This window comes from Carlito syrichta, unplaced genomic scaffold (genome assembly GCF_000164805.1).
Source record: "Carlito syrichta isolate Samal-C Ts95f unplaced genomic scaffold, Tarsius_syrichta-2.0.1 Scaffold301932, whole genome shotgun sequence".
NCBI lineage: Eukaryota > Metazoa > Chordata > Mammalia > Primates > Tarsiidae > Carlito > Carlito syrichta.
Genome location: NW_007246028.1, coordinates 231851 through 251931, shown reverse-complemented (window position 1 = coordinate 251931; position 20081 = coordinate 231851). Strand labels below are relative to the sequence as shown.

The 20081-nt window shown below is 32.7% G+C and overlaps 1 protein-coding gene across 1 annotated transcript in view; it reads left to right on the top strand.

Moving 5' to 3' along the window:
* Window positions 1–2470: 2470 nt before the first annotated feature.
* The window catches only part of LOC103258005 (dystrophin-like), a gene marked incomplete at its 3' end in the record, with an annotated part of 161124 nt that continues 143513 nt past the window's right edge, over window positions 2471–20081 (top strand). Inside the window, exons 1-4 of the mRNA XM_008055710.1 lie at window positions 2471–2599; window positions 2994–3167; window positions 6148–6303; window positions 13932–14102. Coding sequence (XP_008053901.1) covers window positions 2471–2599; window positions 2994–3167; window positions 6148–6303; window positions 13932–14102 — 630 coding nt within the window. The remainder of the gene's footprint in view (window positions 2600–2993; window positions 3168–6147; window positions 6304–13931; window positions 14103–20081) is intronic.

Here is a 20081-nt window from a genome sequence, read left to right as displayed (position 1 = left end):
AAACCTCAACGTTACTGGACATCCAAGATGACCCACTCCACGTGGCTAAAGGTTGAGAACTACAAGTCAGTGTGTAATTGTTTACTGAAGTCCTTGTCCATGGCCTCTCCATGTGACCTAGGTTTTTCAGAGTATGACATGTTTGATGGGTTCTAAGAGGGAGCACCCTAAGAATGAGTGTTCCAAAATGATGGAAGTGGCAACTGCCTAGTCAGTTAAGGACGTTTGTCTTAACTGACAGAGCATCACTTGTTCTGTATTCTATTGGTCAAGACAGTCAAAGAATCAATTCAGATTTAAAGAGGAAAATACATAAACTCCATCTCTTGGTGCAGGAGTGGTAAGAGGAGCATGTGGTGTGAGCGCTATTGTTGCTGTCATCTTCAGAAGATAACATCCATTTCAGCCTATGATTGGAAGCCATCAATATTTTTGTTATTAGCTCTCTTTCTGTTCATCTTCTTCTTTGTTCTCTCTCTGCTAATGGACCTTTGTTCTTCTTTGCAAACTAAGCACTAAGCACAATTTCCTGACACATGTGACAGAATTCCAAGCACTCACAGAATTTGAGCAGACTTTCTTCTGTCAATTCTAAATTTCTGAGACAATCTGGTGGAATTTTCTTGGCACAGCATTGTCCATGTTCTAATCACCCATGTCTTGGGAATAACCAGGATTGTGAGACACAGACATGGTTGTTATTAGTTCTTTTTGAGGGGGATGAGCATTTCCCAGTTTTAAAGTCCTAGCTATAAATCATCATAAATCATATCTCCTCCCTTGTGACATATATTTTCTCCTTTTTTCACTCCTCTCTCCATACTCCCATAAAATTTCATGAATTATGTGGTTTTTCTAGCTCTGTAAATAGTGTTATGCACTTAGATGGATCCCTAACACCCAGATTCTATGGTTCTTGAAAAAGAATATATATCAGTATTTCTTATGCAAGATGTTCATTCAACCAATGTATATAGTAAAAATGCATTTGCAAGTCTTTGCTATTATTTATTTTAAGGCAGCCATCCAATTACTTAAGTGATTCATAATTAATTCACCTTTAAACTTTTAAGGATTAATATTCTTAGAGTAACATGAGTAATATGGTCTGTAAATTTATAACCTTGCATCCTAAGTAACTCCTTAACCAAATAGTCCATTTTGGGAGTGGATAATTCTCATTATTCAACTCAAAGTTGACGTTCTCTGTGATAACTGCTAAGCAAAACTGGTGTTACTTTTTAATAATATGTACCAGAATTGATTCCAGTTGCTATAAATTAGTTTATACAAATATGTATTGTACAAATTGTTTTACATTAAAACATTATGGGTACTGTGGTATAAGTTAATGAGTCTTTTCTTCTGTATCTTATTTATGAGAATCTGAAAATGACTGAATTTTAAATTAGAATAGTTTGACCACTAGCTAATTTTTTCTGTATCTGACAGAAACAAATTAAAAAATTTATTACTTTGGTATCTGCACCTGCAGAATTTGATCCATGCCTATAACTGGCTCAGAAATTCATAAGTTAAATGCACAGCATGCTTTTGAATAGAACTTGATCAAAAATGTTTTTATTTAATATTTAAAATATAGAAATAATTTTATAGTCATCTAAAATTCGAAAATTGGTATGTGTAGCAAGCCATTAAGTACCTACCAGACAGAAAGAGAAACAAGTTGAGACAATTAAATTCCCATTCCTGTGGCTGGGAGTGGTGGCTCAGGCGTATAATCCCAGCACTTTGGGAGGCTGAGGGTAGAGGATTGCCTGAGCCCATGGGCTGGAGACCAGCCTGGGCAACTTGGTGAAACCTCATCTCTATAATAAATTTAAAAAAAAAATTGGTCGGGAATGGTGGTGTGTGCCTGTAGTTCCAACTCCATGGAAAATTGAGACAGAAGGATTACCTGAACCCAGCAGGTCAAGGCTGCGGTGGCCGTGAATGTGCCACTGCACTTCAGCCTGGGAAACAGAGTGGGACTCCAACTAAAAAAATAATAATAATAATCCCATTCCTAGATGCATAGCTTCCCTGAAATGTAACTGAAGCATGGCACAAAATGGGTAAAAATTGCAGTTCTGGAACATTAGCCACATGTGACATAATATTTTATCCCTGTCAACAATTGACTGAATTATAAAGGTCAACATATTGTCTTTGTAAAATTTGAATGTAAATTCTACACTCTGTTCTACATATTAGATGTAAACAAGTATTCCCTTTGAAAATGATATCCAAAATGGCTGTTATCATTGACTCAAAAGTAGTTTTTTTTCTTTTTCATAATAATCCCAATAGGAGAGAAATGTCATTTCACTTTTGACAATTTATGATAAGTAAAAATATTAGTTGTTATTTTAAAGAAGGCTACATTGTAGTCGTGGTTTAGGGCACTTCTGAATTCTATCTTATTGACAAGTTAATTGTTCTTTAGAATAGTTTGCAGAATATGCTAACAATGCTGTCCTCCCAACAGAAAATCCAATCGGATTTGACAAGTCATGAAATCAGTTTAGAAGAAATGAAGAAACATAACCAGGGGAAGGAGGCTGCACAAAGGGTCCTATCCCAAATTGATGTTGCACAGGTATATTTTATTGCATAAACTGAGGAACTTGGGGGTGTTTTTGGGCATTGAAACATATTCTAGTGTCTATTAGACAACTTTATTATTAGAAAATTTGGGGTTTAGGGAATTATTTAAAACTACAATAAAATAAGCAATATGGGCTTTTTTGCTTGCTACATTTTGAGGATAAAATAGCTTAATAAATTACTTTTAATCTAGTTTCACATTAAGAAAGATTACTGAATCCTTCTCCTAAATGTGTATATTCTTTGTGTTAAGTGAATGGAAAAGCTATTGTTTTACATTTATTTCTACATATCTTCAGAAATAAAGGAAAATCTTCTAGAAAATATGACTGATTATTGCTTGGAAAGCAAAATTAAATTGGTATCTTCTTACATTGTCCTTACAGAAAAAACTACAAGATGTCTCCATGACGTTTCGATTATTCCAGAAACCAGCTAATTTTGAGCAGCGTCTACAAGAAAGTAAGATGATTTTAGATGAAGTGAAGATGCACTTGCCTGCATTGGAAACAAAGAGTGTTGAACAGGAAGTGGTACAGTCACAGTTAAATCATTGTGTGGTACGTATTTCTAGTAGCAAATATGTAGCTACCCCTTGATTTTCCTTATTAAAAAATATTTACTGATGCTATTTTATAATAGAAAATTGTTTTCAGATAACCATAATTATTATATTACATAATTTTAAGGTTAGTAACACAATTTGGTACAATTGTACTGAGAGAGAAAAAATTTTACTGAAATAGTAGCCATTTAATGCTTAGTCTATAAGTGTCATTTTAAATCTATAATTCTGCTAAGGACTATGCAGAATATAAGAGGACATCTCCTTTGTTTAATTCTTGTGGTACTTTGAATACATTTTAAAATAAAAATCTAGAAAGAAAATCTATTAACCTTTAAAAACAGCGACTACAACAGTAGCTTCAATGATAACATCTATTCCAGAAATAATGAGTGCCAAATAAACTAAGTGATATACAGAAGTTATCTCTAATTCTCATTGTTTCAGAATTCCTAAGATAATTTAAAAACAAATAGCTTAGTGAAGGACAAAGCAAGATTCCAATTTAGGTGCTCTTACTCCAAACCTTAATATCTTTCCATCAAACATCAGTGCTGTGTATACACTAAAATGCCACCAGACAACAAAGACAGAATAAAAAGGCATGGAAAGGTATAACTAGCCTGTAGCACAAATCTTTATTAGACTTTGGAATATTGAACAGTGTCCTATGTAGGTATTACTGGAAATCCATCAAGTCATATGATTCCTTTGACAACATTAAGCTGAGGTATGAGAAAATCTACTAGAGTAATATGAGTATATTATAACTCTCTGTATACCATAGACCACCAGGATAGAAATTCACATAAAATAAAAACACTAAGTGTTATTAACATTAAAAAGGAAATGAGTCTACTTAGCACATTGCCTTTTTGGTATCATTTCAGCATCTACTCCACAACATAAATGAAAATGTAGACTCCTTTAGATAAATTTAATTCATATTTTTATGGATGAAAAAATATATTTCTGTGTCACAAACATTTAAAACTGAATGTTTATCATTAGTTTTGAAAAATAATAAAGTATTTTTATTCAATAACATTCATTTATAATTCAGGCTTAATTTTAGTGGTACAATTATTTTAAATATAATCACTCCCCCAAAAGAAAATTTGAGTATAATAATATACAGTGATTAGCTGATACTAGAGAAATAAGGGTAGAAATACATGAGAAAATGTCTCATTTTAAATTTTGCAAAAGAATTGAAAGCAAAAATGCCTGAAGTGTACTATCTTCATGGCTAATATTTGCAAAGTGAAAGTTGTTCATTCTCTTCTAGAAACAGGTCACTAAAGTTACCTCATAAAACTTATCTACCAGTAAATATGAGCTGAAAACCGCATCACCTGGGCCCAACTGTGCCTGTGTTTCGCATCAGTACAAAGGAAACTGCTCAAGGCACTTGTTCAATTTGTTTCTGCTTCTGATTTAAATGTCAAGAGCAATTCAAGTAGTTGTTCCATAAGAAAATCTTTTATTTACATCTTTTCAATTTGTCATTATTTAGGATACTATGTGGTATATACATAATCACTGTGTTGCTTTCAATAAATTTATATCTACTAAAAAAGTCTTACTGACATGAACACAATTAAAAAGATTATTTATCCTCCTTGGTTATAAATATTTTATTTGCCTATTGAATGAAGTGATATTAATAGCTAACAGTATATTGAATGAGCTTTCATCATAACAATATGTCATTGGGATTTTTTTAAGTTTAGAGAGTAAATCATTTGGAAGAATCTCTGATCCTAAAACTTGCACAGTTGATTCCAACATAGCAATTATTTCAGTGTTTCCAAATGTCTGAATATTTTTACATATTTTAAGATGAAAGTAAAATGAAGTAAAAAAATCCCTGGAAAACTCAGACAAAACTCACAATTATTAATAAAGGAAGATTAACATCAATCATCAAAGGGGGATTAAGATAGAAATAGATTATGCATCTAATCTACTAATCAGATAATTGCTAAGCCTTTATAAAATGTCTTGTTTGGGACAATTATCTTAAACTGAAAAGAGAAAACTAACCTAATTTTTGTTCTAATTAAAAAAAAATTATCTACTAGCAAGTATATTTCTTGGTAATAATAAAATAATTTTTTATTGTTCTGACTTACCATTAAACAAATTAAAGCAGCGATATTTAAGGTAAACTATTTTATATACATGTATACACATATACATATGTACATGCATGCCTAAACACAGATATATACATGCATACATACACGAATATTTCTGGGATAATTACTTCAAAACAAAGTTGTGACATTAAATGGTATTGGTGGTATAGTGATGAGCATGGCTGTCTTCCAAAGTTATGATAATTACTTCATGGGGCTTTGTTGTAAAAACTTACTCCTGTGAAACAATATGTGTGTGTTTTATAGTTGTGAGGTATGTGTGAGTTTTAAGTAATATTTTCATATCAGTTTGAATTTTTTTTTTGTTAACACCATTGAAAATAAATTTGCATAATCTAATTAACATAGTTAAATTACTTCCCTTCTTTATATATGTTATAATATATATTAAATTATGATTTGCAAGCTTAGATATTTTCTCCTACTAAAATGTAAGCACCACGAGAACAACAGTAAATGTGTGTCATGGCCACCACTGATTCCCCAGTTGCTCAGATACTATTGAGTACATGAAACCTGATGAATGAATGAATTAATTGATTCAAACTCATGAATTGAACTATATATGATGCACTCCTAATATAATAAGAATAGCTGCAAATTAGTTATGTCTGTATATAATTACAAATAAAAACAGTAAATCAACAGAAGATGCAAAAGTTAGATATTGACCTCAGCTGCAAAATGCAACTTCACTAGAATTGAAAATATGGAATAGCAATTAAGGGGATATCTAATATTTTTGTTAATAATATTATGAATTAATTTAACAATATTGCTTATTACTACATTTTGTTTTATGTTTTCATTTAGAATTTGTATAAAAGTCTGAGTGAAGTGAAGTCGGAAGTGGAAATGGTGATAAAGACTGGACGTCAAATTGTACAGAAAAAACAGACGGAAAATCCCAAAGAACTTGATGAAAGAGTAACAGCTTTGAAATTGCATTATAATGAGCTGGGAGCAGAGGTATGTGCTGAGACTACAAACACTATTCTCCATTTTCCTAAATTGTAAAGCAAGAGGCATTAAATTATGTGTTTTTTTTTTGAGTAGGAATCTCACTCCGTTGCCCAGGCTGGAGTGCTGACGGCCACCATAACCTCAACCTTCTGGGCTTACGCGATCCTTCCGCCTCAGTCTTCCAAGTAGGCGGAACTACAGGCGCGCTACCACGTCCGGCTACTTTTTGATTTATTGTAGAGATGGGGTCTCGCCACGTCCCCCGGGCGGATCTCGAACCCATGGGCTCAGGCAATCCTCTCACCTCGGCCTCCCAAAGTGCTGGAGGTACAGGCTTGACCCACCACACCCAGTCTAAGAAATTCTTAATCTCTTTCTCCCTGTACACACACACACACACACACACACACACACACACACACACACACACACACACACACCTATGCGCAATTCTTATTAATAAACGACAATTTTTCAATGAGGTCCTGCTTGTCAACACAGATTGAAAGTATATAAAGCTCAGGAAGGTTTTTAATTGGTCCATCAGATAGTTCTTTTGTTTGTTTGTTTGCTTGCTTGTTTGTTTTTTGAGTCAGAGTCTCACTCTGTAGTCCTCAATCTCCACCTTCTGGACTCAGGTGATCCTTCTGCCTCAGCCTTCCTAGTAGCTGGGACTACAGGCATACGCCACCATGCCCGACTAATTTTTTTATTTATGTAGAGATGAAGTCTCTCCAAGTTGCCCAGGCTGGACTCCAATCCGTGAGCTCAGGCAATCCTCTCACCTCGGCCTCCCAAATTGCTAGGTAATATTATAGTCATGAACTACCATGCCCAGCCACCATCCGATAGTTCTAAAATGATTTATTTGTCCTAACTCTGCTTTTTTGTATAAATCTTCTTAGGATGGCTTGAAGATTGGTAAGAATTATAAAACTACTGTATCTATTAATATTTAGGTCTAACGCATTTCACATAGACCACATTAGGTTTAATGGAATTGGCACACTGCACAGAAATTATTTCCTCATATGACTAACTCTTGTGTAATCCACCACATTTGGTTAATAAGATAACGTGGATAGCTTATTAAGTTCTATGGTTCTGTGATTATTTTTATATTGGTACCCTGATCAGAGTCTCATGACCATCACCATCTCACTGTTAATTACAGACAGTTATGTCTCTCTAGCTAATCTTTCCAAAACTGTGGAATGTATAAGATAGTTGCCTCACTTCTCTCAACTGAAATATTCTATATAGATGGAGGGGTTTGATGGTTAAAAATTATGATATTAAGTTGCCTCTTCACTCTGTTGATTGTTTCCTCTGCTGAACATAAGTTTTTTGGTTTGATGCAATCCCACCAGCCTATTTTTGTTCTTGTTGCCTGTGCTTTGGAGTCATAGCCCAAAAACCTTTACCAAGACCAACATCAAGATGGTTTTTCCCAATGTTTTCTTCTAGTCATTTCATAGCTTCAGGTATCATATTTAATACCTGAATCCATTTTAGTTGATTTTTGTACACGATGAAATATAAAAGTCCATTTTTTTCAACTACATATATAGATATCAAATTTCCCAACATAATTTATTGTATAGACTGCCCTTTCCTCATTGCGTCTTCGTGGCATCTTTGTCAAAGATCAGTTGATCATAAATGTGTCAATTTCCTTCTGGACTCTATTCTGATTCATTGATCTGGGTGTCTGTTTTTACACTAGTGTTATGTTCTTTCAGTTACTGTAACTTTATATTATATTTGGAAATTAGGTAGTATAATACCTCCAACTTTGTTATTTTTTATTAAGATTGCTTTGGTGGCTGACCGTGGTGACTCATGCCTGTAATCCCAGCATGTGGGAGGTGGAGATAGGAGGATGGGAGGATTACTTGAGCCCAGGAGTTCAAGACCAGCTTAGGCATCATAGGGAGAACTCTCTAAAAAAAAAAAAAGACATATATATATATATATATCCATATATATATATGGAGAGAGAGAGAGAGAGAGAGAGAGAGCGCGCTGGGTGGTGGTCCATGCCATGCCAGTAGTCCCAACTGCTTGGAAGGCTGAAGTGCAAGGACTTCCTGAAGCCAGGATGTCGAGACTGAAGTGAGATGTGATCATGCAACTGCATTCAGCCTGGGCAACAAAGTGAGACTCCCCAACTCAAAAAATATAAATAAATAAAGATTTCTTTGGCTTTGCAGGGGTTTCTGTGGTTTCAAATGAAATTTAGTATTTTTTTCTTTCTTTAAAAAATGTCTTTAGAACTTTGGTAGGGATTGCTTTGAATCCATAAATAGCTTTGGGAAGTATGGACATTTTAACAATATTATTTCTTCCAATCTATGAATATGGCATATCCTTCCATGTGTTTGTATTTAATTTATTTAATCAATGTTTAATAGTTTTCATTGTACAGATTTTTAACTTCCTGGGTTAAACTTATTCCTAATTTTTTATATTATTATAAATGGAATTATTTTCTTGATTTCTTCTTTGGATAGTTCCTTGTTAGTGTACAGAAACACTACTGATTTTTGTATGTTGCTTTTTTATCCTGTAACTTTACTGAATTCATTTACTTTTTCTAAAGATGTTTCGGTGATGCCTTTAGGATATTCTCTATATAAGATTATATTATCTACAAACAAATATCTTTCTCCTTTTCAACTTGATATTTTAAAAAGTAATCATAAGAACACAAATTGTCAGCATCAAGGAATGGCATGGCCTTTACTCTGCTGTTATTTTATATTATTCTAAATTTTCTATAAGATTTTTGGTGCTCAGTTAAAACTTAAAGTATTAACATTGTAATAATTATTTATCTCTTTAAAAAGTTGTGATAGGTTAATATATCATGCAGTATCTGAGAGAATAAGTTTATTTTACTAGTAAATAAAAAATGAGCTTATTTCCTCAAATACATGCAAATAAAGTGACCTGTTATTGGCATTTATGGAAGTTTTACAATAAATGCAAATTTATGTTAAGTGCTTTAAGTGAGCACCTTTAAATGAGGAGTTAGTTTGGGAAGGTTTTACCATTCCGTTGTTTGGAGTAAAAGGACAAATCAATAATGGGTCAAATTTTAGCCTAAGAACTAATTTAGAAAAAATTAAAATAGGCCTCCAGCATTTTAATTTCATTCTGACAGAAAAAAAATGAAACCTGAAAGCTGAATACTATGGTGGGTAAAAGTTATGTTTTTGCAACTCAAGTTCCTAACTTTAGTGAATAAGACAACATCATTGAGAAAATTGTCACCTCATTTTAGACAAAAATAAATGTCTATATGTCAATATTTGAGAAGTAGTCATAGGGTTCTGACATTTCACCCTGAAAGTAGATTGAAGGTTGTAACTTAAAGCTCCTAATTGCAGATTCTTTATCACAGAAAGTACATTTGAGATTCAAATGGAAATCTGGAAATAAATATTTTTATTATTTTATAGTCTTTACTTTTATATTTTTAAAATATCATCTTACTTTTATTTGACATGTTTTGAAAAAGAATCTGTTGTTATCCTATGACAAAAGATTCTCTTTCTAATTTGTTAAAAAAATAAAGAACACTGATGTTTAATTAATAGCAAAGCATGATGATAATCTTGAAATAAAATATATTTCAACTGGTTGTTTTGTCTACCAAATTATCTTTGGAATAAATAACCTTTATATTTTCCTAAAGAAGTTTCTCATTGTGTTAGAGATAACCACAGAGAAAAATTGTATCTGTACTTGATATCTCATTCAGTACTTATCAATTTTCACAGATGCCAGTTCTTCCATTCTAATATGAATTGCAGAAGATTGAATAATCTCTAATCTCTAAGCAGCTAGAGATTGAATAAATTCTAATATTTCTAGTGCTACAGTTTATTCAGTTCTTGAGATTTAATCTCTTCATAAGCAACAATTTATAATTTGACCTGTGTGACTTTGCACTCATATAATTTGTTAATGAGTATTCTTTTTAAAAATCAAGAAAATAAATAAATAAATAAATAAATAGAACATATATATTTTGGAAAAGGGCATTTTCTTAGTTTTCTTTTTAGAATATAAATTATTCCTTGAGCCTTTGCTTTATCATAAAGATTGACACAAAATATTTGCCTTTGCTAGATTAGATTTAACGCAAAATAACATAAAATAAATCAACTAGAATTTAAAACAATAAAAGGACCATTAGCAGACTACTAGAACTCTGAGTCGATTGTTACTGAAAATTGAATGACTCTAATAATGATTTAAAGTCCTGTTTATCCCTGAAAATACATGTTTTAGAGTTTATGTTTATTCTAACCATTTAGTACTTAGTAATATCATTAAAGCAAAATGAAAGGAGTATTAAAAATCATACTTAACTTTAATATCATCAAATAATACAACCAAAACATTGAACAGACATTTATTTTTTGAAGTATTAACTTAGGAACGTTAATGAGTAAAAGATCTTGCATAAATACCATCTTAGAAAAATGTTAAAAGTCATGTATTCTTTGGCTGAGAAAATCGTCTGCACTTTGACCATAACATTTTCAATAACAGTAGTCTTGTTTAACAAAGACAAAAGCAAAAAAGTTATTTCATTACATTATTCTTTTTTTAATAAAATGAGAACCCTTCTATTTTAATAATATTCAAATTGTACAAGATTGTACCTGTCTGGATTAAATATGGGTTACCTTTTTGTAGTAGTCAGCTCAGGCTACCAGAACAAAATAGAGTAGAATAAACTGGGTGGCTTAAGCAACAGAAATGTATTTCTCTCAAAGTTCTGGGAGTCCAAGACAAGTTGCTGCCCTATTCAGTTCCTGGTGAGAGCTTTCTTCTTGGCTTGCCATAGGTCATGTTCTCACTCTGTTCTCACATGGTGGAGAGAGGGAGAGATAAAGAAAGAGGAAGGAGGGGAGGAAGGCAAGGAGAAAGGAAGAGAAAGAAATCTCTTTGTTTTTATATGGTAGCAATTCTATCAGATAATAGTCCCACTCTTATGATCTCATTTAACCTTAATTACTTTCTAAAGACCAGATATGGTGACTCAAGATACAATCATATTGGTTGTTGTTAGAGTGTCAACAGATAAATTTTAGGGAGATAGAATTCAGGTCATAAGAATTACAGTGCACAATTTTACTATTTTTTTAAAATAGCAACTACTTAGTTTAATTTGTCAATGAATAAAAATAGAAGTTTCTTATATCTAAATCTAATTAATTTATCGAGATCTATTAAACCTAGAACCCTTGATATAATAATACTTATATTTCCTTTTTTCCTTCTCTATATTTTGACTTTAATAGGAATATAAATAAATAGCAATACTCACATCATTCCCAAAATACATTTTTAAATATTTATGAGACAATGACTACTGAAACATTTTACTGCAGGTGGCAATGTTTTAAATATATTATTTCTCCACCAAAAGAAAAAACTTGTAAAACTCAATTTTCCTTAAGATGGCAGTGTCTACTGTTCTTCAAAACTTGTTTAGCTAGAAATGAACAAATAAAATAAATAGAAATCTATAATGCATTAGTTTTAGGAAGATAGAATTTCTTTGAACCTAGAATCCTTGTTCTACCAATAGTGCATAGAAAAAAAAAACTATACATAGGAACACACCATAAGGTGTACTTTTTTTCTAACACACACAAATAACATTCTTACAGTCGAAAGGGCAGATGCTTTTACTTTCACTGTGGGAAAATGAAAATGAAAAAAAAGGGAAACTGCTAAAAAATGAATGTGCAGTCTCAGCACTTAAACATTTTCTAAATCTACATGCACCTCCCTTAAAGGAACTAATGAATTTTGTTTAGTATTTGAAATTCTTATCAAGGTTTGAGAATATTAATTTTGATTGTAGCATTTTGAATTTTTTATACATATTTTCACATTTGGCATTTTTAATGCTTATATCTAAATTCTTATTTTCATTATAAATATATATGTGCACACAAATAAGTACATATAAATATTAAATATAAATATATAAATCAGTGGTCCTATTATGCCTAGGCCATGATGCACAAATGTGCACTTTTATTGTTTTAACCAATTCCCTTATGTTTGAGATTAATCTCGTTTCTACTTTCCTGATCTCTTAGAGACAAAAGACAAATCTTTTTGAAGTTTTCTTTGACTGAAAAGTAGTAAAATAAACGTAAATAAAGCTTTTGCTGTGTATATTCAGGCAAAATTTTTTATTTGAACAAACCCTAAAGAGAAATAACAAGAATAAAAGAAAAGATTGAGATGTTATAATGTGACAAGCTTTCTCAAACTGTTGTCTGATTTTACACTCACAATAGCCCTGTGTGCTAGGTAAAGTAATTCCACTTAATAAATGTTTAAACAGAGAAAAATTAGGTGTCCTGACCCAAATCATAGTCAAGTTGAGAGTCTACTGGGTATTGCAGTCTAACATGCTTACATTCCGTCATGCTGGCTCTGCAGAGTGAAATATTTACATCTCATGCTCAGATTTCCAGCCTCCACCAAAGAAAAACGTTTTTTTCACATACTTAAAACACATAACCAACAAAACAGAAACAAACATGTAAGAGTTTATATTCTTTATGTAAATTTTAACAGTTGTATTTTCAGACTTGCAATTAGTGGTTTACAGGTCTTCATTTATTCTTTTATACAACATACAAAACAAACTTAGTGAGACCATTGTTCAAAGAACTGCATGGAGCATAGTGAAGTAATCTAAAGAGATGTGAGGCAAGGAAACTTGCCTTTCAAAAGTGAAAATTTGTGTGGATTTTGCTGATGATTTGACTACACTTAGGATGAGATCCTGGGCATTTTATTAAACCAACTGACACACTTAGCAAACTATAGGTAACTCTGGATAGGTGGTGAGAAAATACAACTTTGTTCATTCCCTGCGTGAGAATATGGAGAATTTGCTGTTGAGGGTCTTGGTTTTAATAACTGAGAACAGAAGCACAGGATCAAGTCATTATTTTCTTTTTAAAAGAGAATAAAATTTTGATTTTGCATTTATTTTTGTCCCTATTGGATGGCAAAATTATCTTTAAGGAGGGAGTGACCTATTCTTGTATCATTTTTATACAAAAGTAATATACTTTAAAGATTCAATGAAGATAAAATTAATAATTCTAGTTATTATATAAACATTTTGCCTTTTGAGAGGAATAGTATTATAGCTCCATTTTGATTTCTTATCAGCATGAGGAAACTTCATTGGTATATACAGAATTTTAAAATTTCTTGCCATCTATTTGACAAATGACTGTAAGTTTTCTATGATACGTGAATTATATATTCACTTTGACTTATGTCATTCTATTTATTAAACACTTTGGCCATAAATTATTTTATATGCATATTAAATAAATTCATATAGTTTTTTTTTTTTTTAACCATGACAGCATATGAAACATTATCTTTTGGACAAAAAGAATCTCATCTTCCCTAGACTGTTTTTGTTCACTATATATATATATATGTATATCTTTTCTAAAATATTTAAAAATACATAAGAAAATGGTTATTTTAAAATGACAAAAATATGAACGTTCCAAGTAAATGGCTATAAATAAAAAGTAAACTAAATTACATTTTATTATCATTCTTTTCAGGTAACAGAAAGAAAGCAACAGTTGGAGAAATGCTTGAAATTGTCCCGTAAGATGCGAAAGGAAATGAATGCCTTGACAGAATGGCTGGCAGCTACAGATATGGAATTGACAAAGAGATCAGCAGTTGAAGGAATGCCTAGTAATTTGAATTCTGAAGTTGCCTGGGGAAAGGTAAAATCTATATCACTGGAGGTTATTTTTAACATACATGAAAACAGAGTAATACGATTTTGTAAGGAAGTATTAATGTGTAGCAATAATAGAATTGTAAATATTATCTTGTTTTATTTCCTCAAAAATTAATCAGTAGTTCAACTCAGTATGTTTCAGGAGCATGATCAAAACAGTAGTAAGCTTTATCAAGTGTCTTCCCAAAGCTTACTTAAAATTCAATAGATTATGAATAAGTCCTTATAATATACATATATAATTAGTCAGAAAATCAGTCCAGAGATGAGACTCTATGTTCTACTGTCTTACTTAAGACCACATCATCCAGGCAGACTCCACAACTATGAAGAAGACAAGGACACAGAGACATGGGAAGCTTGAGCTGAACAGAACTTGCGAGATCAGCAGATTGCCAAAGTCACAATCTAAAATAATCTCAAGGGGTTTGTGCAGGCGCTATCATTTCCATCACAAAGGGCAATGGGCTTCTAATCCTTAGCTGGTAAAGTCTTACCCTTTCTCTGACAGTCAATCAGACATTGATTTCTCCCTGGAATTTAAAGTCACTTGTAGCTTATTTATTTTTATTTACTTATTTTTTTACCGTTCATCCATTACTAGATTACTCAAAAGCATGTTGATATGAAGAAAATAGCTGAATTAATAACATGCTTTCACTTCAAACTTTGCCACAGCATTGGATCATTTAGATAAAAACAGATCATAGCACAATCTACTGTCCTGATTTTTTTTAATTAACAAGTATTTCTGTGTATTAACTAGCCGTTCAAGAGATATGTGCTTTATTTTTAATCCAACATGGCTATCTAGATTATCCAAAATTGGGAATTTTAAGTACATTATGTGAAAACTTACAATCATATAAATGAGACAAAAAGCTGAAAACTGTTTCTATTTATGTAGATTGAGGACAAGTGTAGTAAATATTTTGTCACACAATTATTTTTTCAAATAAATAATAGTGAACGGAATTATTTTTCTTCCCATTCAGAATGGGTGCAATGTTAGAGATAAGAATTATATATGGTATGATATTATTATTGTAAGGAGGATAGAGTGTTGAGGTTAAAATTACATTGGCCTTATTTTTTTCCATATCATTCAAACATACTGCATTTCTATTTGATTATTTGAATCAGCAAGAGTGATAATACTTAGATCCAGGCTGAGTTCCTCTAAGAAATAAGCCAGAAATACAGTGGGTCAAAGAACATAAAGGTTTATTTCTGTTATATATAAGGTAGGTAGTTCAGGGTAAAAGTGATGTCTTTGTTCCATGAAATTTTCCAGATATTTAGGGTTTTTTTAATTCATTGTTCAGTAGTCTTCTGTGTATTTGTATTCCCAGAGTAAAACTTGCTCACTACTGCCACACCTTGATTCCAGTCCACAAGAATGGTGAAAATGAAGTAGAAGACAACCAATTGCCCCTTAAAGATGTTTTACAAAAGCTCCATGCATTATTTTTGCTCCTATTTCATTTAGAGATCTTAATCACATGACTATTATTTAGTCACCAAGGAGAGTGACAAAATATGCTCTCTGGCCGGGTGGCCATGTATTCTGCTGAAACAATCTCATACTAAAATGAATAAAGATAGAGATTGTTATGGGAACAATTATAAGTTTTGGCCAGAGCAACGTCATCCTGGCTTTTACATCATTAGATAAAAACAAAAAAAGGTCTGTGTGACCTGTCTCTCTCTATAAAAACACATGACCTGCAAATAGCAGGTGTCAGTACATACAAACAAAACAAACACAAAATATTTATGATCTATTAAAGTATGAAATATAGTTAAGCATGCATAGGACAAGTAGTAGTACATAAAAGGAATTCATAAAAATCATCCAAACTTTATTTTCAGTCATCTTTCCCTTAATACCATGGATAATGTATTTTATTGCTCATTTGAAATTGCATACTTATATTCGTTTGATAGGGCTGCTATAACAAAGTACCATAAGCTGATGGTTTAAACAACAGAAATTTATTTTCTCACAGTTCTGAGAAAGTCCAAGATCATGATTTTTTTTCCTGAGGCCTCCCTCTCTCACTTCTACAGAGTCTACCACACTTTAGTTTCTGTGAGAAAAAAATGACTAAATTCTCCAGTACTCAAGTTCACATTTCACTTTATCTTTGCTATGGGTAAGGTCTATACCCAGGGTCTATAGCATGATCTTTGTTGGCAACCCCCAAAGCAGCCATGAATACTTGATGTTTCCCCATGTGCTACTAGATTTTGTTCTTCAAGTAATTTTGTAATTATTTTTTCAACAACTACCTGTAGACCCATAGTCTATGTGAAAGCAGTTATCTAATGCCATCAAAATTCTGGATAAGGTCCTGTCAGAACCACCAACAGAATTACTATTTAGGCCTACCATAAAATACACAGAATAAATAAAATGTGACAATCATCATAGTGTGACCAGTAGGTAAGTCAGCACCATGCACTGTCAGAGAGTTGCTACTATCATTGAGATGAATTATTTCTAACTTGTAAGGAAACCAAATAGAGATTGGAAGGAACAGTTTCCTGTCTTTCTGGCCAAGTAGATCAGCTGTGTTCTTTTTGAACTTGGTGTAGACTTAGAGGGAATTTCACCATTCCTTTTCTAATGCTGTTCTCTTTAAAAAGGTAGGGGGATGTTGCCTAAAACTATAAAAAATATATTGCAAAATTCAAGCATCTTAAGTAATATAGTAAACTTGGAAACACCTTAAATGATGCCATCTGATTCCATTTATACAAAGGTTAAAAAATGCAAAAATATGTTATATATTATTTAGTAAAACATACAGTAAAAACAGAAACATGTGTAGGAATAAATATAATCTATGTTGGGACTCCTTAAGAAGGCATGAACTTTGATGTTTCCCCATGTGCTACTAGATTTTATTCTTAATTTAATTAATTTAATCAATTTTGAATACAGAACAGGTGCTATCTCTATGAAAAAAAGAAGGAAATAGAATAGGTGTACACAAGAAGCTTAAATGATATTTGTAACAATTCATTTCCTAAGACCAGTTATGGATACAGAAGCAATAACTATATTCTGTATGTTTTCTGTGTATCTACAATAATATATAAGAACATAAGATAAAACATACACAAAAGTAAAATGATTGAGATTTTTCCTATTGGAAATCCTTGCAGCCAGGTTCTATGATATGAATCTTAGTAATTCAGAAACACCTACCTATTGGAAATTATTGGTTCTAAAACAAAATGGTCACTGTTCATCTGGTTTAGCTAAGCATTAGCCAAAGATACTTCTGCTGATAAGGCAACAAGACATGAGCCTAGAAAATTAATTGATTTCACCTGGGCCAATGAAGAACATTGGCTTCCCAGTTTTGGGGGAAGATTAGATGAAGTCAGGGAAATGAGTGTTACAAACATAGAATCCAGAATTTCCATCAAAATGCAGCCAAAGGAAGAATGTGAGTGGTCAGTTTGTATGACTACTTTCCTTAGAACACTTCTATTAAGAAGGAATCAATATCAGAGAGGAAAGATCTGCAAGACATTGGGTGTGGTGGCAACCGCAGGAAGTAAGATCATCTGAAAATATTCTAATTTCCATTATTGTAAACAAGTAAAGGATGCAAAAGCCCAATGTCCCTTTCTCTGTTTCTTGATTAATTTCTTAGGGTGACCAGAACTCAATCTAAAGCAGTCATTTACTTTTTCTAAGGATTTGGCAATCATGTGGGTCCAGGCTCTTCAATATAAACATTAACTTTACTATGGGAATCATTGAAAAACTGACTTAATAGGGGCCATCTCAGCTATAGTCAACTTCAACTTCCTTATGGGGAAGAATACTTAAGATACTCATTTACCAAGTGGAAGGTAAATCAACTAGAATCAGATCAACTAGAGCAGAGACAGGCAAACAAGCTGGTGGACCTAATCCATTCTGCTGCCTATTTTTGTAGAGCCCACAGGCTGATAATGATTTTTCACATATTCATATGGCTAAAAAAATGAAAAGAAGAACTATACTTTGCGACATATAAACACGATATAAATAAGGTTTTATTGGAATGTAGCCACTTCCTTTTGTTTACTTATTGTTTGTGGCAGATATTATGCCACAACAGCATATCTGAGTAGTTTGGACAGAGATTTCATGGACCACAAAGCCTTGAACAATTACTATTCATGGAAAATATGTGCCAACTCCTAAACTAGAGGAAAGCTAATATACAAACAGTGCCATAAACCTGACACTAGACTTTTGCCATGTCTTCTTCGTGAATGGTTATCAGAAGTTTTGCATTTCTAAGATCCTTTTGATAGACCAAGGGTTTTGTAGAAGTGATCTCTCCTAAATAGAATAATTCATGTAAGTTTTCCTCCTGCTCAAAATTCAGTAGTCACATATTCAAACCCTAAACACTAGAACACACAGCCTTTCCAAAAGATACTGGGTGGTGCATGACACAATTTCAGGTGTTTAGAAGTGCCATGAACTATAAACCCAAGAATATCTTAGGCATCCTATATCAGATTTATAGTTATAGCACCAGAGAATGAATGGGATAACTTCTAGAAGTAGGTAGGATGAGGGCAGGGATGATTAACCAAAGGAACAGCTGAAGGTGTGAACACTGTCCTGTTTCCACACTGTGACCAGGCTTTCAGATTACAGTTATAAAAAAAATGAATAGATTTAAAAATTACTTCAAATTGTAAAAAGGATAAAGGAAAAAGCTGTAAAATTTAAATACCTGGAAGAAAACATGTTAGAATAATAACAGAAATTAGATAAAAGTTGAATGATGGAAATTGAAAAGTTAAACGATTTATGCTAATTTGAATTCCCTAAAGCCATGTTACCCTTTCATTGTATTTTTGAATTCAAACAATCTGCTTCTATCAGAGTAGTATTTTAAAAGGACAAACTTAATATTACTATTTTGAAGGATTGGAATAGGATTACTTCAAGCTTCATGATCTAGACAACAGAGATGCCATGAGGGAGCCATAAATGTGCTATTTATCATCTCATAAATGATCTTTTTTTTCTTTTCATACCTCACAACCTTTTGTTAATGGAGTTTGGCAAGATGAGGTCAGAAACACTGATGTTTATAGAGTAGAGACGATGAGAGGAAATGGAAAAGCAAGTTAGGGAAGAGTACTAACACCTGACCAGTTCAAGTACCAGCATTGTACAAGATCCTTCATGCACTTTCATGATAACCATTACTCTACTGAACTTACATACAGGCATTCACAACTCACCTGACAAGAGGACAGGGGAAATGTCTGTTTTGTCAAATGGAGCTTTCTAGGGACATAAGATAGTGTCTGTGTACCACATTTTTTTAATCCAGTCCTCTTTTGATGGGCAGCATGGTTGTTTCCAGGTTCTTGCTATTGTGAACAATGCTGCGATAAACATACTCTATCTTTTTTATAGAGTGATTTGTGTTCTTCAGGGTATATTCCCAGTAGGGGGATTGCGGGGTCATATGGAAGGTCAATTTTTCGAGCTTTTAGGCATCGCCACACTGCTTTCCACAAAGGTTGCACTAGTTTACACTCCCACCAACAGTGTAGAAGTGTTCCCTTTTCACCAAACCCTCTCCAGCAGCTGTTATTTTTTGAGTTGTTGATAATTGCCATTCTGACTGGAGTTAGGTGGTATCTCAGTGTGGTTTTGATTTGCATCTCCCTGATGACGATGGAATACTACGCAGCCATAAAAAAGAACAAAATCATGAATTTCGCAGCAACCTGGATGGAACTAGAGTCTATAATACTGAGTGACCTCTCACAGAAACAAAGATCTGAGTATCACATGTTCTCACTCATATAATGGACCTTGAACATCCAATGTAATAATATAAGAAAATGACTGACAGTACTGGGAAACTATGGGGGAGAGAGGGGATGGGATTAACAGTAGCAATATCTGTCTGGGGATGGGAAAAAC